The sequence below is a fragment of the Sturnus vulgaris genome, chromosome 18 (genome assembly GCF_052056855.1).
Source record: "Sturnus vulgaris isolate bStuVul1 chromosome 18, bStuVul1.hap1, whole genome shotgun sequence".
NCBI lineage: Eukaryota > Metazoa > Chordata > Aves > Passeriformes > Sturnidae > Sturnus > Sturnus vulgaris.
This window is the reverse complement of record NC_142260.1, coordinates 3,739,519-3,762,419: the sequence shown is the minus strand read 5'-3', so window position 1 is coordinate 3,762,419 and position 22,901 is coordinate 3,739,519. Positions and strand designations below refer to the sequence as shown.

Sequence of the window (22,901 nt, the reverse complement as noted above, 5' to 3'; positions counted from 1 at the left end):
AGGGCTTCCTGTTACAACTGAAGTGAAAATTGCAAAAGGGGCTTCAGCATGTTTTCCTCCTCATCCTTTTATCCTCTCATTATCTGTCTTGGGATATAACACACTGTAACTGGAATGCATTTGCCCATAGCTGACTGTAACCAAAGCCTGCTCAAGCTGGCAGAAGCACAGGAGTTGGCTCCTGAGAAAGGGCTTAGGGAATGTGCCAGGCTTGTTGTGCCACTGTCACTGCACGAGGCAGACAGACTGACACAGCTGAGACAGACACACAGGGCACAGAATGCACCAGGTGGGGCTGACTGGGCACAGTGTCAGTGATGATCTCTCCCGTGCAGCAGGACCAGGAATGCAGTGCTGGCACACAGGGCAAATAGCTCAGGAGAACAGTTCAGGTTCCTGCATAATTCCATCTCAGAGTGGATTCTTTTCCTTTCCTGGTGTTGAGGCCATGAGAGATGGGGCTGTGTCCAATCCTCAGCTAAGAAGTAAATTAAAACTGGATGCACATGCTTTCATCATGCACTAGGCAAGGACATTGCTTTGTCATGAGTATCACTCACTGTGCTAGAGTTTTTACATTTCTAGTTTCTAGAGACTTCACAGGAATTTGGTGGTTCTGGGAAATATTGGACTTATTTTGATTGTGCACACATGGGTCAGTTTTGCAGCATATGAGCAGTTAATTAACATCTGGAACAAATCAGACTGAGTATTTATGTTGCTGAGCTGATCCATATACTCTGCATGCACAGGGTTTCTCTTCATGCAACCAGAGCAGAAGAGACACGAAGGAATTTCAGACAACTGCTCAAAAACCTCAGGTTCAGCATAACAGCCAAAACAAAATTTAAGAGGCTCAAGCTTCAGTTCCCATGCTTCACAAAGTTTGGATCAGAACTGACTTGAATGTCAACATTTGGCCAATTCCTTGATTTTTTCTCTTAACCCCTTTTTTTGCCATGGTTGTTGCTAAGAAACCAATGAAATTAAAGGTAGTCATAGGTGGCATTGTATTTTTTCCTTTTTAAGATTTTCCACGATGCATTAATGCTTGAGAAAGGCAAAACAAAACACTTCCATAGAATGGGTATGCCGAGGAATTAAATATCACAGAAGTGAGAAGTGCTAAGCCACAAGTAAGCAGCAGCCTGAGGGGGCAGAGGGTAACAAGAGGAACATACGTTGGGCCATCTGCAATGAGAGCAAGGACGTGGCTCAGGTCAAGGGTGTAGGTCTGCAGGTCAGGATATGGCAAACTCCGGGGCTCATTGAGCTCCATCATCTCTTTGTTATCATAAACAAAGGGAATGCCACCTTGCAGCTTGATAACATAATCCAAATTGTCTGGGGCATCATCGAGATTATAAGGATCTTCATTTTCTTCTGGGGGTGAATGGAAATCTGAAAACAAATTTACATTACGGTTAGAAGAAATAACTTACACAAAAGGCAAAATAATTTCTGACAGATCTCAGTATTTTCATTAAAATCACATTCAGTTACTATAAAAGATCTGCTGTTACAGGATCTGCTGGTTTTTCTGACAGGCTTTAGTTGCAGCCCCTCTCTAAATTAAGTGCCTACCTTAATTCAAATGTTGTATGTTATCAGAGTTCTCTGAACCAATGCACACAGATTTAATACTATTCTTTATTAATGTGTGTTGGAGTAAGTTTGAAAATGAGTTTGCAGAAGTATTTAAATTAGGATGCTTGAAGTACAGTTGAGATTTCTGAACAATAAAATAATTGTTGACTGCATACCCACCTTCATTATTTTCTTTTCACCTTCTGACTCACTGTAGCAATTTCAGAAGTTCGTATTCAAGCATAGAATCAGTTGGTTTTGTTGTGTTTGGATTGGAGTTTTTTAGTTTTTGAGGGTTGGTTTGTTTATGTGGTTTTCTGTGGTGATGGTTTTGTTCCGAGATTTTTTAAATAAAATATTTTTTCTAACTTTTTTTTTAAATAGAAGCAAAAAGCATAGAAGCCAAAAATAGTACAACACAAATCCAGTTTATCCCTTGGCCTTCTGATCATAAACAAAATCAAAAAGTACCAGAGGCACAGTTGGGATTTGTTCAGTACAATTTTGTAAAGCCTTTAAAAAGTTATAAAGGTTTTTCCTAAGAATCAAGTAATCACACACACTTCTTGGAGCTTTAGTTGATGTGAACACTCAAACATTGTCACTCCTGCTATGAACAACCATCACTTCTTTTACAATATCTTACTAAAGCAGCCAGCACAAAGTGTCCTGACTGCATTTATGGCAACTGAACTAGATTCTTTGGCTCAGTCTTATCAGAGATTTCTTCTTTTACCCATTCAGTTAAGCCACGACAGAAAAGTAATTACCAGTCCTTTTATTCACCTAGAGCACCTGAATGTATGTTATAAACTGATACCATCCTTATCTCTAATCTTCATAACTATCCAGCTCAAACTTGTGCTAATTAAGACATTGTGTAACGAGATTTCATTTTTTATTGTAAGTTTAAAATTGTAGCTGTAAGAAAGTTATTAACCTAATAATAGCTTGGAAATATTTCCCTGGCAGCTGTTCCAAAATATCTTCCCTGTCTTGAATATTCAGTATACTGTCCTCTTTACACTCTTCCTGGAAAACAAACACTTGAAAACATATTTAGTCACCCTCTTTCAACCACTAAGCCAGAGAGTAATTGATTTAAAAATGTCACTTCCAGGCTGAAAATAAGCTGTCAGCAATACAAACACATCTACAGTGGCCCATCTGTACAGACCAAAGGTTGCTCCTCACAGACTAATCCAGAAATGAGCAGTGCAAACAGTTTAATGCACAAGCAAAGCTTTCAAGACACAACCCACCCAAGAGACAAAAATAATTTGTGACACACATAGTGGGAGAATATGTTCAACCTAATAAGCCTTGTTGAGAGATCAGTTTATTTACCCAGGCAGAATGCCCAACAAATATGACTCTACAGCTTCTAGTCTTCACCTGGCAAGTGCAGCCTGCCTGTGAAATTCCTGACTCAGGACTTGCTAAGTGGCATGTCTGTATCATGCTTCAATTTATGATGTGGATGAGCTCATCACCCCTTTTAGTCCCCTGTGCCAAGATGAGGAGGAATGACTTCACTTTAAACCACAGCCATACAGCTTTTTCCTGGGAGAGCACAAGTATGCTACTTAACAATCCATTTGCTTAGGAAATAAAGTAATCAATGAGAGTCTAGTCTTGGTTTTTAGGTTTTGACAGCTTCAAAGTTCCAAATTAGATACAGGATTTATAACTTAGGCCCATCAGCGATTCTCCACTCAATAACAGAATAAATTACAAAGACAGTCAGAAGAGATCATCACAAAAACACAACTTCCCTTTACTACAGTAGTGCATGGGTTTAATTCTGCATTTTAAAATAATGTTTAAATTTCTTAGAATGTAATTGAATATTTCAGAAAGGATATTCACCTGGGCACACCTCATCTTCAACCTTCCATTTCTGATCCCTCATGCTGCACAGGTACTGAGATGTTGTTCTCGGGAAGCGATGGTAGGCGAGACGCGAGTACTTCTCTCGGATGAGAAGAGCTTTCACCAGGCTCTTGGCAGCTTGTTCATAATCATCAACTGTAACCTGGAAGGGAAACCTGGGTAAATACTGGAAAACAAACCAAATCCACACCAGTAACAAGGAGACTGAATTTCCAGAAACAAAAGTGTACGGGGCTTGACCATAAGGATCTTGCCCAAGGAGTAAGGAAGCCAGTGACAGAATCAGAATCTAAACACCATATATAAAACACACACAAATGTTTTTATCCTCCCATATATTACCTATTTAGTGAACATCTGATTATGTTTTTATCCAATCTATCATTAAAAAGAGTATAAAACAACTTTACTCCTAACTGTTTAAGAAATCACTATTCACAAAGCAATTTAGAGTCTGCTGCAGAGAACCATCATATTGGCATTTTACACTTCATTTACATATATGGCAATTTTTTACACCCTCTAGATACAGAAAGTGGGGAAAAAAATAGTTTCTTACCCCTGCACAGTAGTCCCCACTAATTGAAACTCTCTGGAATTCTGGTACATCATATGGCACTTGGACTGGCACAAAAGCACTTGGGAGAACTGGCGTGGCAGGAGACAGGACAGGATTGGCTGGTGGTGCTTTCCATTCCTGAGGTGGAATTTGTAATGACAAAGACTGGGATCTAATCATCTTGAAACTTTTCTTCCTACGAATTCATGGTATAAAACATAAAATAAGCCATGGTATAAAACACTAAATACATTGGAAAACTGATTACAGCAAGAAATCGCCCCCTAGGAAGTTTCACAAATGAAATCTCTCATACCACAGAAAAAATGCTGGTCAGAGAGTACTTGTGCTTTTAGCTTTTCTGTATTGACATTTCACATGATCTACACTACACACAATTGCACTTACCCTCTACATGACTCCAATATGCCATAATTTATTTACAATCACTCTAGGATGCCCTAAGGTTTTTATTTGGCTTCTCACAACTTCAGTTTCAGCAAGTCAAAAAGAAAACGTGATCACTGTGCTCACTTTAGTAAGGGTTGATTCTTACAGACTGACAGCATCAGAATTTGTGAAGGATCAGACAGAAACAAGTCAATGTCACACATGGAAATTGTTTTAAGTCACCATGCTGTTACACACACCTCTCATCCTTCCCAAAACTTGCAGGACCTAAAACTCATCTAGTTGTCAGACAAGACTGGGCAACAAAATTTCACATACAGTCATTCAGTTCAACTTGTAAGGAAAAGGAGGAGCACCTAGTTATTCCTTGGGCAGTGAGACTTGAGCAGAAGGCTGGTGTTGGTTATCAGAGTGATATCACAGCATGGCTTTGATACACGAGTCCATTCCTCATTTCAGGTGGAACTCACATAAATGTTATAATGTTCCCTTTGCTCATCAAAGCCCTCATAGACGTGCACCTCAGATAAACCAGCTAAAAAAGAATGCTGAGTTTTCCAGTGAAATAATTGTAATACCTCAAATGGAGGTCTGGAATATCTCTGAAGATGGAATTAATTTTCCTCACTCAGTTTAAATGTGCTTAAATGTACTTTAAATATTCATATAATATATAAATACTATGTTATAAACTACCTGTGATACAAATTTCTTTTGCACTGTGGAAATAGTCCCTACTTTTGTAAGTTAGGTACCAAAACCTTAAAATGTTAGTAAAGCATCAGAATCAGTAACAAAGAAAAAGGAACACTGGAACATTCTCTGAAAGCTGCATATTACTTCTGTGGTTTTCTTAAGAGTAAGAACATGCAGTGCTGTACAATTAACACCCAAATTTCATCCTCTAAAGCACTTGCTGCCACCTTAGAAATCAGCATCAGTTTCGAAAGGCAGTGTTTGATCAACTGCAAGTGGAAATAGCACAAGCTGTACTTGTGCCACTGTCCCTGAAGTATACTTCAGTCCTGCAGGATAGAGATGAACACTTGTTCTGTTCCCACATGTAAACAAAATACCTATAATACCCCTTCCTGCAGTTAAACCTGTACAAAACCTGAGTTTGTTTCTGTGAGACAAATTTTCTAAATTAGAAGTGAAACACACTGGTTCAGGAGGAAGCATATACCAAACATTTGTTTGGCTGGAAACATCTGGTTTTCCCTTCTGTGCCTGTTTATGTCTATGAACATGCCAACTAGGAAATCCACTTGCACAATTCCAAACCCAAAGTCTCAGCTTGTATCATCAGTGAGTCATACCTTAATTTAACTAAATTGACTCTTCTCCCTTCTGCTCCAGAAACATGATTCCAAGTGTTGCCCAACTGCCTTTCTGCAGCTAACCAGGTACATGTGCTCAGCTATCACTTTCAAAACCTTTCCTGTCTGCCTGCTTTTTGAAGAGTCTGTACACGTCCAACCCATTTGGTGTCAGGCTGCTGCTGAGCTCATGTGACTCCAGAAACAGCCCAGCAGTCCTGTGAAGGCAAGACACTGGAACAGCCTGACATCAGGGGAATGCTGCCCCTTACAGAAAAAATATATCACAAACCAAAGCAGGTTTGCCTTCATTACAGCCACGGGTAAACCAAAGGTAGAAGGCAATTTTATTTTTTTTTTTAATGTGCACTTTTATGGCTGACAGTGGTTAGATTTTATCTCTGTGAGAAAAGGAAACCTACAAATAACCTCATTATGCCAATACCACTTTTCACCTTACCCCTTGATCTTAAATATAAATTCTTTGCTTTCATCTATTTTTGCAGAGACTAAAGGAAGTATCACACCACTGTTATTTTCTCTGTGTTAAAATTTTCTGTTTCTTTTAATGAAACTAGAAAAAGAGGGGGGAGTGTTTATTTTTCTGACTCTTCTTACATTAAAGACTCTTGGGGTTTTGTTCATTTCTACCCAGCTATGCTCTTTATTAATTCTGCATAAGCAATATCTGTGCTATTGCTGGGAACACAGCTGAGACAACCTGAGCAACCCAAGCTCCCTGGGGTCCATCCCCCTATCTCGGGCACAGGACAGAAGGACACCACAGGGGTGGCCCTGGTACCTGCTGCTCACCTTTCTCCTCAAGCAGCAAAGGGCAGAATGCTGCTTGCCAGAACTCAAACTCACTTCAAAAACTATTTTCCACTAGGAAAGCAACTCCAGAACATACCTTTTAGCTGTTTCCACCGACTGCTGTTCTGCCAGCTCCTTCTGCAGCTCCCTCTCCTTGGCCTCCTTCTGCCCAATGGGGCAGTCTTCAGGCACGGTGAAGAGTGACAAAGCATCTTTGCTGTCTTCTTCTCGCAGGACTTTGGCGAACACCTTCTCAGCCAGGAGCCGCACGTGCTCGTCCACCTCGGAAATGTTGAGCTTGGGAAACTGCCGGGGCATCTCGCCTGGGGAGCAGCACAGTTGGGAAAGTTAGAGCTGCAGCAGGGGGGAAGATGTGCCAGACATTGAGGGGGGGTTTCCATGGTATGCCTGTAAAAAGTCAGAGCTTGCAGAAAAATCAGAACAAAGCAGAAGAGCTCTGCAGAATTTAAACTTGCATGCAGTACAGAAGAACACAAAGCAGCTCTGCTCTTGGAGCCATGTTAATTTGGGCATCAGGAACCTCTTGGTATAGCCACAAAAATCCCTAAGCAGTTTATGTAGAGATTTACCAGGAGATTCCACTTACTTGCACAGTCAGTCAGACAAGTGTTTGTGATACAGTGGATACTCAGCTGTGTGTGCTTGCACTGAACCTGCAAATCACATTCAGTTGCTTGCCTCCTTCCTTGCTCAGGGACTTCAAACCAACAGGCCAGTTAGAAATGCAGGTTGTACATTTTCACCTCACCCCATCCATTGCACGAATCACAAAGTCACAGAACTGCTGGGACGTGAAATAGTTGCACAACAGGAGCAAAGATAGAGTCAACTGAGTTAACTTCTTTCGACTTGTAGTAGCTCAGATCACATTTTTGAATGCATGTGGGAAACAGATTGTGAACTTCCATTTCTACTTGGCATTTAAATATTACTTCTCAAAAAGAATATGCTTAATGTTTCAAATTTTTAAGTAGCTAGCCTTTCATCACAAAATATTTCTGTTTTGTTCTAGCATCATTACTAAAATGCCATCTTTATTGTTTCTTCTGTAGTTTCCTGGCTTTACTTTTATTCCATTTTCATACAATCCAGAATGTGCATTTTAGCATAACTGGAAGCATTCCAGAGGGAAAAAACACAGTGCTGATAAGCCACTGACCAGCATTATTTGTTGTGTACTATAAAGCTTTCTGAATGCCTTCAGTATGATGGAGTTTATAACAAATAAGATTAAATTCTTATTACATAAGTTAAAAATAGCTGCAAGCATGTCACAGCAAACAGATCCAAGCACTGCCAGCATGTAAAGTCTGGGTCCAAAACTGGCATTTTAGAATCCTTCTTGGTTAGAAAAATGCAAATGTATTTCATGAGATAGCATTCATTTAAATAACGACATACCCTGGAAGTCAGCATGGAGCGTGGCAGTTTTTTATCTGTCCACACACAACTTATCAGGGCTCCCATTACAATTTTTCTGTAGGCATGCTGCAGGTTTCACATGTTGATATGTGATCCTTTTGATATGTGATCCTGTTGTTTTCAGCCTAAAAGACTCTAATTAATGTCCACCTGTTTTCACAGTTGATTTGAGAACATTTTTGCTTTTATTCCAAAAGCAAATGTAATATGAAAAGGTGACAAGAGTTAAATTGGACCATAATACAGCAATTTAGTGTTCCCCTACATTACTTTGCATTCTTATTTTACAAGAACTCATTCACATCCCAGTAGAAAAGCATCTCTGATTTTAAGGAACTGTGGATCTGACTGTGCTGTTTTCTGCCTGGGGAGTATTTGTTTTGCAGTTAGTATTAAGTCTTCATAAAATCAAATATAACTACGGAAGAAATTTTAAAATACACGCATATTTAGCTGAATAATTCTATGACAATGCACTACTATGTCTAAGTAGCATCCAAAATTAGCTTTGGTTTCTCAGTTTCAACCCCCAAGGAAGTCACAGGAGTCAGTCCCCCGACCTCAATGAGCACAGTTGTCAGCAGCAGAGCCTGCCACACATGCAGCAGCAAGGGCCTTTTGGGCCACTTCAGCCAGGGAAAAACTCCCTTTATACCTAACTACAGTAAGAGTAATAACAATACTAGTACAATGTGAAATAGTAACATAATGCTGAGCATTTTCCGAGTTTAAATGAACTTTTTCCCTAGACAATTGTGATCAGAAACAGAAATGCAGTAAGAAACACGCTGCATGAGAAACCATGCTGTATTTTAAATCCTTACAATAAGATAGTGAAGAGACAGTAAGTATACATGTAAGTTCAATCCTTTGCTGACACCAAAGTTTTTTCTTTCTTACAGAACCCAAGCTCACAGCCTCCACTCAAGCATCAGACACTAAGGCACAGAACAGTTTGAAATGTACGTTCACCCACATCACTGCTAGCTCATGGCATTGAAATGAGCCTAATAAACCTAAAATAGCCATCAGGCACCTCATGCAATACTCGTGCGAGCTGTGCCATCCTGAATTGGAAGAGGCTCTTGTATCCAGTATCCTTCTATTGAACTGCTGTCCTTTGCCCAAGGTGAGCAACAACTAGATATTTAATGGGATGGGGAAGGGTATGAATGCCACCCAGTAAATGCTCTTCTCCTAAATATCGCGATCTAATAGAAAGGCTGGTTGCTCTTTAGGTCTGCACCTTTGCGGAAGAAAAGAAAGCAGTTTCTCTTGAAACATGCTGCACTTAAAAAAAAAAAAAATTAAAAATAGATGGAATGATGACTCGAAAAGCAATTCTCGCTCAGGCATTTAAAGCTCCTGAATGTATACCGAGCACATGCCGTGAAAGCCAGAGCCGCCTGCGAGCCCCGCGATGCCCGGCGGGCAGCGCCGCATCCCAGCGGATGCCGCGGGCAGGTGGGGCCGGGCCCGCGGGCGCTGCGGCCGCAGGAGCCCCGCACGGCTCCGGCCCAAGGTCACGGCCGGCACCACGGCCCGGCCCGGCCCGGCGCGGCACTTACCGGGCGCCCCGGGGAGAGCCATGCTGGCGCAGGGCCGGGCCGCCGCCGGCCAGAGAGACGCTGCCCGGAGCCACCAGCGGAGGAGGCAGCCGGGGGAGGAGCCGCTCCCTCCAGCCGCCGCCGCCGCCGCTCCCTGCTGCTGCCGCATCCGCCCGCCGGCCGCCCGGTACCGCAGTGCCGCGCCGCCCTGCCCGGCCCGGCCCTTTACGGCCCCTTTATAGCCGGGCCGCCCGGGGGCTGCATCGCGGCCGGGGCGGCTCCAGCGGCTGGGCGGGGGTCGGGGGGGCTGCGCTGATCCTGCCCTGCCCTGCCCCGTCCTGTCGTGTCGTGTCCTGCCCGGCCCCGCCCGGTCCGTACCTCTGCGGGGGCCGGCGCTGGCCCTCCGGGGCTGCACCTGTGGCGGCGCCGCGGCCTCAGCGGCGGCCGGAGCAGCGGGCAAACCGTGGCCCCTTTCCCGTTCCCCTTCCCCTTGGGCGGCCCGAAGGCAGAAGTCGCTGTCACATGTCCCCCGGCGGGCAGGGAAGGAGGGGCGGCAGCCCAGCCCCACCTGGATTCGCCTCAGCGGTGCCGCCTTCCCGAGCGCCGCGTTCGAAACTCCTCGGGAAGCGCTTTAACGTGGAAAAACTTGGGTTCGAGATCACAAAGTCGTGGGGCCGGCGCACAGTGACAGCCGGTAAGCGTGCTGGCGATGTGTCTCAATCAGAAGTGTTTTCAACAGTGTGGCAACGCCGTCCAGGTGCTCGTCTATATTAAATAATAAACAAACAAAACCCCAATAAATTTTCCGCATAAACAGGCCAAGGCAAATAACTGAAGTTCAAACCCTGAGTGACTCAGCAGGAATGAGGATATTAACATGTAAAATAGTTTGACCTTATTTTGAGAAATTCTGGGCCCTGAAGCTGAAAATTCTAGGGGCGTTTTTTGTGAGTTCGGGTTACAATACTTGGAGACTAACCTGAAGACATTTAGATATAAAAGTATCTTATCAATGCAGGGAAGCACTAGGAATGCAGTGAGTGAAGGTAGTTGGTGTAAAAAGACGAGCACAGTTAAAAGTAGATGTCCTAAAACATGAGAGATCAGGTAGCTCTGTGTCCCCCCCAGCTCGTAGGCATAGAAATGCTCCATGTGTAAACCTCAGGGGTTTATGGCTTCAGAAACTCCTTTACTTCACACCGCTACTGAAGAAATGAAGTGAAAAGAAAGGAGTTTTCCATCCCAAATCCGAGTTGCAAAGAAGAGCGGATATTTTGACTCTTAGACGAGAGTCAGCACATTCACCTTCATAAAAAAGACTTATGGCCACAGCTGTTATGAGACATGTAGCAATCTAAACCATTCCAAAATGAGTCAGCCATAATTAAAAAATATTTTTAAAACAGTATTAATACTACAAAAATAGGCATTGTTTCTCAGCCTGGACAAAGGACTTATGCTGTGTACATGTGCTTTTCCCACAGTAACGCTGAATGTCTTCATCAGCTGCTGCTGGCAACACCCTGCCAAAATATCTGCTTGCCAGAAAAGCCCATGCTCTAAGTGTCTGCACCTGTGACTCACAGCTGCCCTGCCCATTTGATACGTGAGTAAAGCACACCTGTTGCTGCTGGCCATGCAATACACTCCTCAATTCCTAATCTCTTAATGCTGCTTCCTTCCTTTCTTTCTCCCAGCCACTTGTCTGAACTTGCTCAAACTGGCCTGCTATCACAGCAGTTTGTCTGGAAGTTTGGTCTTGGTATCCACCAAATCATAATTGTGATGCTGGATTCAGGTATCCCACGGCCTTTTGGTTTTCTCTCCTCAGCTTGGCACATCAGTCTTGCCTCTGCACTTGATTTAATCTCTTCTGTGGGATGCAAGAGCTTGGCAGAGTTTCCCCTCGTGCTGACTTTGTGCCAACCGCAGTGAAAGAATAACGGTTTGGGAGATAACTGTGTTTCTCAGCTTTCTTACACTAAACGGGAAGCTCTGTATGCCCCCAGTGAAGAGAGAGAGCGTTGCAGTGTGAGCTCACGTATTAGCAAAGCCACAGAATTCACACAGAAAGGAGACCTTAAAAATGCACTAGCAAAGAAAAGGCTTCTGTGAGCACTGAAGTGCAAATCCCTAAGTGTATAGGACACATTTGTTGTAGGCAACCTTGAGTATTTAAATGAGCTCTCCTTTTGTAACAAATTGGAAAAGTTCTAAAGCAAACTGAGATCATGGCTGAGTAAATGTATCTACAGTAATTGAAGCATTAAGAAAATACTATTGAAGATCTGCAATAAGAGCAGGGTGGATTGTAAGGGTAGGGAAATGGTAATAAATTACCAAGAAAAGACTTTAAGTCCTCTCACATTTTGCAGAAGCAGTTACTATGGTCAGTTATCTAAGAGCATACATTTCATTGGTGGGTCTAGTTTCCTGTCCTATCTCTGCTCTCCTAATGAACATTTCCCATTCATCCTTGGGGAATGGCAGTAACACTGAGCTGACAGTAAAATAGCATATTTTCAACACAGATGTTGTGCTCTTCCATTGGCACCTACAAAACATAAACCACTAAACCTGAGAACACCTCAGTGATGCCAGTCAGCACCTTGTCTGCCCCATGAGCAGCCTGTCTGCCAGCCCTGGTTGCAGGTAGGTTGTACTTTTTACACACCACATGCTGAATGTACTGCAAGTGTCTCCAGAGTTATTTTAAATGTTGGGATTCCCATTGTAAAATGTCATATTTTCTGAAGCCACCTGGGTGTTAGTTCACTTCTGTCGGGCAGCAAGCACTGGCTCTCTCAGGTAAATTTTGCACTTCGTAAAAATGTATTTATTTTAATATTTTTAAATCTTGCCATACAAGAAAAATTTATCCACTTCTTTTTACCAAGCTACAGCTGATCACATTTATTTATATCATTTTTTATGTGTATTTCTATTATGTCTTCAACTTTCTTTTAGTCTTACTTTAGAGACTACTCTTTTGGTGACAGTAATACACTCGTGATTATTTCAGTGCACATGGTATTTTCTCTTTTGCAGTCTGTCTATTTTAACAAGAGGAAACGCAGTTAAAGTTTTAAATGTCAATATTTACAGAGGAATGGAACAAAATAATAAACCTCCCCTAAATATACATCTGTATTATTAACAATTATTTTTAGAAACAGACAAATCTTGTCTGGGAGAAGATTACTGCTGGAATGCATATTCATCAAAATGGTCTCTCATTTTCACTTGTAATTGTTTCAGCTGTTGTAAGAGACTGCTTTCATTTGAGCAGTGCCTTAAAAGCTAATGGAGTTTGAATTAGTTTTGTAAATATATTCATACAACTGCCTATGGTATTGATAACAACAAAACAACTAATGGAACAAATGAAATATTTCAATCTATAATGTACCCATTAGTGGCACCCAAGCCATATTAGACCTAGTACTTACTTTTCTGATCTTCAATCAGTTCAGTTAATGATGTGCTTGGCACACATGCCTTTACTTACTGAAGACTTTCTGATATTCCAACAGAAAAAAAACCCTCACAGTCGAATGAAGTTATCTCCAAAAGCCAGAGGGGAAGTTTGTGCCAAATGTGAAATGCAGTTGAATCATGTTATCAAATACTCTTCATTGTGAAGGAAGAATGATTCCTTTTTTAAACAAAATAATAGAGAAAATTGTAATAATTCAAAAAGAGAGAAAATTGCTCCACTGAATGATTGAATGATACAAAGCCAATCATGTCTGTCAGTTTTATAAAGTTGACAAATCAAAAAGCATCAGATTTCTTATCCACTGCTTTTCAAAAAGCCTGCAGAAATTAATTGGGCATGTGAGTATTCAGTCCTGTAATTGAATTAGAGCAGCTAAATCTTGGTACAGATGATTTGGTCTTTCTCAGTATTGAGTTAAGGAGGAATTTGTAAATCTAGACCTTTGGCTCCTACTCTGAATAAAAACAACAAATTTCCTATGTTTTGGAGGTTGTTCAAGGCCATTCCAGAAAGGGGGATGTGAGATGAGAACTAAGAGGAGAAACTTTGATTAGACCAAGATTTTCCATAAACTCCGTCTTGAGCAGTTGGAATATGTACATACAAGATACTACTAGGCTTGTATAAAGTGCAAAATGTTTTTCAAATTATTTGTACTGACATTAGAACTGAGAGTTCTAGGTGTGGAATCCAGTTCCTGGGGGCGTTTCAGCCAAGTGACATTCTCCCTTCTGAAAGGATACCTGTGAGTATAACTGCCCTGTAGTATATTATTTTAAGATAAAATACATAGAGTATGCAAATATAAACCAGTTTGTTTATATTTATATATAGATATATATATTATATCTCTATATAATATATTTATATATAAACCCAAAATGGAAGTGAGAAGTGCAGAAATTTCAAAAGGATGTGACTGTTCAGCCCCTGCTTTAAAAATAAACTGGGAAAGTACCTGTACAGTCCTAAAAATTGGAGTCTGAAGCAAGATAAAAGAAGTTTTCCATGAGTTTATAAATAGAATATACTGTAATACTTTGTTGCACAATAAAGGTTTACAAGCAAGACGGGACTCTTTGGTGTGTTTGGAATTAAAAGTCATCATGTGGATATTTGGAAAGATTTCTTTCCAGCCACTTGGAGAATTCTTTGCTGGCATCTGCTAACTGCCTTTGGCACAACAGCCATGTAAAATGCTGGTTTAAAACCAGTTTGTCTCAAACCTACTTAGCTTGGACTTTGCAAGTAGTTACCTCAGATGGAAGACTGCCTTTCTCTGACTTTATACATAATTTATCTGAAATTCTGGGACTGTTCAAAGGAGGAGAGGTCTGAATGCATCAGACAAACCTGCATGTGTAGCTGCATGACCTTAAATCTGAGTTATAAAACAGAATTTTCTGAAAGTTACGTTTCAAATCTTTTATGTGCAATGTAGTAGAAATAGTTTTAAAGCACAACTTTGATGTACAGTGCCCTTTTACTCAACTTTGTTTTAAGAGGGATTTTATTTGCTTGGAATGCACATAAAATAAAATATTCAGCAAGCAACTGTCTAATAAATTAGATACAGCCAGGGCATGATAAATAATAAAAGAGTGTAATTACAGCTCACAGAGGAGAACTCTGTGGTCTATTTTGGATACCCCTAAAACAAAAATATTCTAAATTAGATGATTTCTGCAAAAATCAGTACTGAAATCCAACTGTATGTTAAGTTTACATATTATGTTTGTAGGGAAATGCAAATAGTTAAGTGCTACTCAGTTCTCCATTTGTATTATTCTTTGCCATTAAGTTTTCTATAATCTTTTGTGATAAGGATTTGCATCTGGGTTCTTTGGCCCTCACACTGGAAGTTTCCTTCCCAAATAACAGGTATCTGTGGGATGCAGGTGGAGCACATAACTGCCCAGGAACTGGGAAATGCAAGATATGGTTTAGACATGACTTTACACAAAGGTCACATATCCTTGAATAAACCCTGGGCTAGGTGTTGTTGAACTTTTATCCTTAAATAAATTCCAGGCTAGGTGTTGCTGAACTGCAGCTTTCCCTGCCCCCAATTCTCCCCCATCTTCCCTTTGTTTTACAAGTGCATTTTCCAAGTCTCTCCTTTCACAAGTGTCAGTGAAACTCTGGAACCTCCAACCCGGGAGTTTATTTGTTCACGGGGACTCCTAGTGACCATTTACAGCCCAAATAAACTTTCTCTGTGTTCCTTGCCTAGCACTAAGCAGGCAGAGTTGGCAAGAAATCCAACAGAGAATTTTCTTATTCTCCTATAGAGACTTAAACTGTCACTGGGAGTGGGAATAGTTTTATTATTTCTACCCAGTCTTCCTGTGTAAAAATCACTGTGGCCAGGGCTGTGTTATATTTGTGTTTTCACTGTTTGGATGGTCAGATGTGGGACTGGGCTGCCCAGGGAGGTGTAGGAATCACCATCCTGGAGGTGTCCAAGGTCTGATCTGGTGATGTGCGTCTGTGGCTTACAGGGGCACTGCTGCCTCGATGGGGGACTGGGTGATCCTGAAAGTCTCTTCCAAACTTGATGCTTCCACGATTCTATACGAAAAACTACTTCAAAACCTCCTGTCATCTCTCCATCCTAGACTACCGGCTACGGGAATGTGCAGTCTGTGACATTTCCCATCTCTTTTATTTCTTTTCCTTTGTGCAGAAGCAGCGCGTTTCCGCCGTGCGGGGCGGGCAGTGCCCGGCGCTCCGGGGCCGTGCACATCTCGGTTATGTAAAGAGCCGAGTTACACAAGGAATGCACATTTCCCTTTACGTAACAACAGCCCGGCCCCCTCGGAGCCTCCCCGGTTCGTGCCGGCGCTGTCTGTGCGTTAACGGAGGGAAAAGCGGTGCCGGCGCTCTTGGGGCATCCCTCTCTCTTTCCACTCGTGTTTCGTGCAAGTCCCGCCTCTTCCTTAACCTGCAGGACGTTTCCTTCTGTTAATATAAACAGCACACATACCTAAGTCCTTATTTGTGCCCTTTTCTGGGTCTAAGGAAGACTTTATTGATTCCCAGTTATTGCACGGGGTGAAGGTAATCCAATGCGGACCAAGGGAAGTGACAAAGTTCTGTGTGCCTCGAGCTCTGTGTTTCAGCTGCTGCCACAATTGAAGGACCTGATTCCAATGCCTGTCTCCAAAGACAGATTTCCAAGGCACTTCAGCGTCAACAGGGCTAGAAAAAAGAGCCTTGTAGCTCAGAATTCTGTCTTTAGCAGATATTGGGGAAGATTGCAGAGATGGTGGGGCCTGATGCTGTTTGCTTGTCCCCTGATGAGCAGGCACAGCATCAGCAGGTGATGCACACTGGGGATGCTTTCATGGAGCAGTAGATGCTGTCAGAGCTTCTGTGCTTGATGCCTTCCTCAATTTCCCCTGTACTAATTTCTGATCATGCAACTTTACAGGCCTTTCTTTTCAGATTTAGTCACCCTGATAATTTGGGGCAGGTGGTTTGTTCAGGATTTTTTTGTTGTTGGTTGATTTTATATTGGTTTCAGGGCTTCTTCCCCTTTTCCTTAGCCCTACTTCTCCATGGAAAGGCCTCAAATTCCATGGACACCTTGAAGGATTGGTGTAAAGGATGCTCTGCTCAGGGCCTTGTTCAGGTTCTCCACCTGGACATTTTTGACCATACACCTTCATACCCCTTTCCTTTTTCATGTGTTCCTAAAGCCCAGGATCTGTGGGGAGGGTCTCTGTATGTAATAAACTCTTTGCTGGATCGTGTAGTGGAAAAAAAGGGATTTCCACAGGGAGCAGCTCCAACATGAACAAATCTCTTTGAGTGTCAGGTAGCCAGCAAAGGCTGGAGCAGATGGCAGAAGGTGTGGGATGGAAGGTGACCTGCTGGATTACTCAGTGTTTGAGTGTTTATTCCTGTCATCTCCTGTACAATAGCAGGGAAACAGCCAGTCTTCTCAAATCTTCCACACTAAAGTGGAAGAAAAGGTGTTGAACTCAATGCCTGCCTTCCCTATTATTTAATTTGAGTTTCAACAACCTTATGTCTACAAAACAGAAATATCAGAGGAATTTAGAACTTAAATGAGTAGATAATTTAAAAATAAACTGTCTCCTTGGTCTTTCTTCAACTTTGTTTTTTCAGATCAATTTCGTTTTTCTTCAAAACTCATATGAATGAAGTGTAAATTTTAAACTTATATCTGCTACCCCAAAACAATGGGGAAGGTAAATTTGTTGTATGCAAACATTCATTTTGCAATCTGGTACTGAAACTGGATATTTACTAAAAGAGCAAGAGTACACTTCACAATCCCTCAGGATAACTTTTCAGCATTTTGCAGTGCAGCAGGAAGGAATGGATGTTTCTATGACTTTTCCTTGTGCCAGTGTGACACAGTCAGGTGCAGCAGGTTGGTAGAGCATATCAACAGCTTACAAGCACTTTTGCCAACTGTATCTGTGCAAGGGGCCAGAATCCTTTGTTTTCCATCCTTAGGCACCCTGCAGGCATCTTGTGGACACAATTAACTGTGAAAATTCAATATAATGCAGGGGAGAAACTGAAAATCTTTTTGGCCCTTGCACTGCCTATCAATTCTACCTTGATCAAAGGAAGAAGACAGTTATTTTTTTCTATTTTCTTTTATTTTTTTTTTAGTAGTATCTATGACTGTCAATGGAATAAACTCTGAATGGTATTTACATTTCAAAACTCTGTTCAAGGTTGGGAAATGCTGCATTTAAAAAGCCAATGGAGCCATCTAGTGTTTAAAAATTACAGTTCCATGGTTTTTGGCTTTGAGTGTGCAAGAGTAACAGGTACGATCTTCATGGTCAGACAGGGAAAACAACTCATAATGTTTCATATTAATCCCTGACAGCTCTTGATTCTTACAAAATGTACAGTTATGGGTGCCAGAACTGACAGTGTTAAATTGCATGTGGAGACTTCTATCACTTCACTAGAGACACCCAAGTCTAGACAAAAAGGTTTTCTTATATTTATGCTCAGCCACTTTCATGTATCATCATTTTCAGTTAAATATTTTCATTTCTGCTTGGCATTTAAACCCTTCCAATCCCTGTGCTTGTCCTTTGCCTGCTGCTCCAGGACATGCACACGAGACAGGCTCACAATTTACATTGAATTTTTCCTTATAATTTCTCATGCTCACAGTCCTTTCCCCCATTACATATTCACATGGTCATTTTCTGCATTTGTGGGTAACTTCTAGAGACAAAGAAACACGATTTTTGTAGTTACTGTTTAAATAATTGGGCTGACTTTATTCTCCTAAGGTAACCTAGGAAGGTGAGTGCAGATCAACTACTCGACAGAAAGGCAAAAGAGAATTTTTCTGCCCTATGGAGAGAAAATTGGGGTCAAAGCAAAAACTGAGCCAACCTGTCACCTTCTGCTGGCATGGCAGATGTAGAACAGAGGACAGGAGGTGTCACACCAGGAAGAGCCACTGTTATTTCTGAGACAAACCACCTCTTCCTGGGTCTGTGACACAAGTCATTGTCCCATGATAATTTTTCTTTTTTTCTCTCTCTTTTTCCCCTTTTTTTTTTCCTGTCCAAGTCTAGTCTAATCATACAGATTTGGTAGACATAATGCAGTGATTAATTTAAATCCTAATGTCCATTTAACAGCCTAAAACATGTGTAATTCAAAGGCAGGACAGGCTTTGGCCATGACCTGACCTAGCTTTGGCTGTTTGAAACATAGTGGCTAAATTTAAGCTGGCCTTCTGAGACTCTTTACAGTCCATAAGAAGCAAAAAAAGGGTTTATTTGATCTCCACAGAGGTGCTGGAGCCAATCCCAGGTAGCCAGCAGTAACTACTGAAAATCAGTTGCTTACCAGGAATCTCAGAGTGAGTCAGAGTTATCGTAGCTCCCTTGGAAGCCTCTTCTGGATGGCCATTTAGGCAGGAGGGACATGATTCTAAGAATCACTTGACAGATGGAGTCCTTCTAGTGGTTGCCCAGTGTGGTCAGGAAAGGAAACTGAGTCTTGTGCTTTATAAACTTGTTTTGGTGATTATTGGTGGTTCTTCTGACCACTATACATTTTTAGTTTTTAAAAACAGAGTTTCTTTGCTGATAATATTGCCAAAAGTCAAAATTAAGGCCCTGATAATACCACAGTGCACTACTGCTGTATTGTATTTACTGAATCCCTTCAAAGGGACTATCATATTATCACTGTGACCTCAAAAAAATGTTAGTCTTGTTTAATCATTAGAACAAAGAGCTAGAGGCCAGAAAGTTCATAATATCACAGTTAGGGACATAGGAGAGCCAACAATGTGGTTCACAGAAAAGAGACCAGAAAAGACCTGTCTGAGTCAGTGGAGTGTTTCCATTTTCCCAAATGCACAAACCCATGATATACCCACTTTCTCCAGACTTCCAGTTTACATTAAAGCAGGTCCTGTGCCAAGCTCTCCTGTTTACAAAGCTTCTGTCTGCACAAGGAAATCAGCTGATCCAGCTCTCATGGCATAAACTGAACTTTTCTAGAAGCTGTAACTAGTTATTTAAGAGCAAATATTGTGGAATAGCTTATGCTACAGTGGTTACACCCATCACCTTCCCTGGAGAGGAGAAAATCCATTACAATATTTTAAACATGAACTCATTGTACACTTTTGCAGCATTTTCTTCAGGACTCTACAATAGGCAACTTGAAATAACATTCTGAATGGCATTAGTTATCTTTGAACAGTTAACTCTAAAATCCAATTACATGACTTGGAATGCTTAGCAGAACTTTGATTGGAGGCAATTAGAATTAAGAATGAGACGAAAGAGGAATTATCAGAGGAAGGAAAATGCCAAAGGAAAGGGAATGAACAGCAACAAAAGGAAAACTGTAAAGGAGAAAATCAAAGCACAGAATTACCAGTCAAGATGGGAATGTTTCCTCAGCTGAGAAATGATGGTGGTTGTAAGCCTGAGTGGGCTACAGCAGTACAAGAGGATAGGATATCCTCTGGATCCTAATGCCTGCACCCCACTGCTGTCAGTGTGCACCTTGCTGGTTGAAGTGCAGCACAGCGTCCTAAATTCAGACAAGCAGTCATTAAACATGGAATCTGGCCTTGTCTGCTGAATGACTTTTCATATCCCCAATGCCAAGGCAATATTCCCCCACTGCATGCCCATGTTTGTTCTGCCAGCCTTTTCACTGCTTGCTTCCCTTATTCCAATATGTCAACCCCAACTCTGACATTTCACTCTGAGGATCTTTTAAAAGAATTGGGTTCTTGGATCTGTTTTGAACAGGACAAACAGAGCTGTCTGTTTCCCTCCCTGTGGCAGACACTTCTGTCCTATAAGCAGACATGAACGCTGTGACACATTGAAGGAAAAGTGTTTTGTTTCCAGGCGTGTGGCAGGAGCTGTGGAGCAGGGGAATAACACAAGGACCTGAGCTGTGCAAGAGGAGCCAGCAAGGACAGAGCAGGGCAGCAGAGCCTCCTGTCTCAGACCTGCCCTGAGATACTCTCTGAGCTGGTGTGCACCAGGCTGTCAGCTTCCCCACACTCCAGGACAGGATTTTCAATCCTTGAAGGACCAGGAGCTAAAGTGATTTTGCAGAAGTGGTGCTTCTTTTATTTTCATAATTCAGGAGCAGATAAAAGGCTACCTTGATTTAAAAATATAATAATATTTGTGATATCTATGTAATGGAAATTTTTGCCCTGTTTTTAATGTTCAGGTGTGTTTTAAATACCTGTGCATGAATGTGTATCCACATCTGCTAGGAAAGCCTTTCTGTCTGAGATTAGGAATGAAAAGGAGTCCTTTGTTTTAAATCTTAGTTTGACCAAGTTAGACAAGGAAGTTAAGATGAATGTTTTACTCCAAGTGTTTCTTCAGGGGAACTAAACTTGAAAAAACTGGGAACATGGGACAGGAAGTCTGAATTAGCCGCAGGAAGTGAGACCTTCAGAGCTGGGTTCTAGATAACTGCAGATATTGTGATATCTTAGGATGTGTCAAGAAAATACACACTGGATTTCTTGGTTTATCCACATGCAGAGCAGTAAAGTGCTACAAGTGACATGAAATCCAGCCCAGCAGTTTGGGGGGCACACCTTGGTGCAGTTTGAACAGATTTGAGCACCAAGGGTGAGCTGATTGCTCCACAAAGAATTCCTTTGTGTGCAGTTATCACAACATAAGGACTCTCTAATATTGTGGAAAGAGGTACAAATGAGCCCAAGGGCAGCAGGGGGAAAGCAGGAAAATCAAATGAGAAGCTTGTGTGCTATTTAACAGTGTGTGTGATTAATAGGAGTCAAGGAAGGTGCTGATTTTCCACCTCTTGATGTTCTCACTTCAAAGCAGTGTACTTTTCTGGAAGCAATGCTTCAGCTGAACAGAGCTGTGGATCTCAGCATAGTAATAAATGGCTAAAATGTAATCACCTTCACAAACAGGAGTCAAACTCAGAGAGCTGCCATTTCATCCTGCCCTTAAATTCTCCCAATCTGTAAAATTTCTTAGACAGTTTTGACTTCTCATCCTAGATTTCATATTGCTTCTTTCTGCATGTAGTTTAATGTTCTGTATTTGTGCCTGAAGGCCAGAGGTGCCTTTTTGTTTCTTGTTCCTTAAACACTAACTTGAAGGCTGAAAACATTCCTGTTTTTCCAAATCTGGAAAAATGCAAAATGGTCATATTACCAAAGGGAGAGAGAGGAGGGGGGGAAAAAAAAAAAAGGAATACTGTGTACCCAACAAAATAGAGGCAAGAATGCAAGAATGCAGGAATGTAAATGTGTTACAGGCTGTTATTAGGATTTTGGATGCAAAAATAAAACCTAGAAAAGACTGAAGATTTGAAAAGGCATAATACAATCCAATTTATTTAGACTAGAGATTGCCCTCCCTAGATTGCTAAGGTGACAAGAAAAATTATGAAAATAAGATAATGATATTTGTTTTAAGCCTGGCAGTTTCCACTGAAATGCCTGTCTCTCTATAATAGTTTTTTTTTAAGGAAGTGCCTTGGGGAATTACTAGAAAAATGATCTTTATTAAGTGTTCATGGCCATCTGAACTATCCACCCATCCAGTATAAATGTGTTCTGGCAAAACAAGTGTTTGTGTTGCCATGGCCTTTCCCATGATGTTATTTTCTTAAGCAAAAGCATTTTTCTAGCTGAGATCTTAACAAGGACACAGGCAGGGCGCCATGATTCAGTCCTTGAAGAGAAAAATAACGATTTGGAAGGAATGGTGAAGGAAAAAGATGGTCCCAGAGGGGGCAGAACACGAGACTTCGATATTTGGTGTCTCTTTTGCCCAACAGAAGCAGTGATTCCTTCCTCTAATCACCCCAGTTCTGCAGGAGAGCAGTGCAGCCTCCACCAGCCCTGCAGAAACTGATGAGCCCAGTGCTGAGATTCTCCTGGGGCATCCTCAGGATAGGGAAAATCTTCCTTAAAAATAGCAGCTCATTTACTATTTGCTGAGCAGATCACATGCCTCAGACACAGGCTTCCAAAAATCAGGTCATAGGGCCCTGTGCTGTGCAAAGGTACAGGGATTCTGCAAAAAATATTTTCCCAAGGTCTGTGTGGATCTGTGTGTTGTATTTGTAAGGTTTTAACTGTTCCATGTGCTCGGGTTTGGGGTTTTTTTCTGCCTTTGTCCTGCAAAATGTCTTTGGGAAGGTGCTGCCTGAGGGTTTCACATTGGTTTCTGATCTCTGGTGAATACCTCTGCAAATGACAGTGATTGTGAATTTTACTTTGTTTATGGATTTATACTCTGGGTTTAGATTAATATCAAAGTGTTTTAGCATAAAAACAGGTGAAC

The 22,901-nt window shown here is 41.6% G+C and overlaps 1 protein-coding gene and 1 long non-coding RNA gene across 6 annotated transcripts in view; one reads left to right on the top strand and one right to left on the bottom strand.

The window, feature by feature from the left end:
• Positions 1–10,080, bottom strand: part of AMPD3 (adenosine monophosphate deaminase 3) — a 33,295-nt gene extending 23,215 nt beyond the window's left edge. For 3 of the 4 annotated variants that reach the window (XR_015807556.1, XM_014876325.2, XM_088175613.1), the window contains exons 1-5: positions 9,594–9,756; positions 6,680–6,905; positions 4,040–4,235; positions 3,457–3,622; positions 1,182–1,401 (exon numbers count right to left, since the gene is read on the bottom strand). Coding sequence is in view for 3 of the 4 variants with exons in the window: in XM_014876325.2 (XP_014731811.2) it covers positions 1,182–1,401; positions 3,457–3,622; positions 4,040–4,235; positions 6,680–6,905; positions 9,594–9,741 (956 nt within the window). In the remaining variant the exon portion in view is untranslated. Of the gene's footprint in view, positions 1–1,181; positions 1,402–3,456; positions 3,623–4,039; positions 4,236–6,679; positions 6,906–9,593; positions 9,757–9,950 lie in introns of those variants that run through there. The other variant, XM_088175614.1, reaches the window with a different exon arrangement.
• A 45-nt stretch (positions 10,081–10,125) lies between these two features.
• On the top strand, positions 10,126–14,131 carry LOC148221694 (uncharacterized). Of its 2 annotated transcripts, none has more exons than XR_015807558.1 (3): positions 10,126–10,266; positions 11,057–11,178; positions 12,104–14,131. It is a non-coding gene; the product is annotated as an uncharacterized LOC148221694 (long non-coding RNA). The 2 variants fall into 2 exon arrangements; XR_015807557.1 differs by having other exon boundaries at positions 11,270–14,131.
• Positions 14,132–22,901: the final 8,770 nt, after the last annotated feature.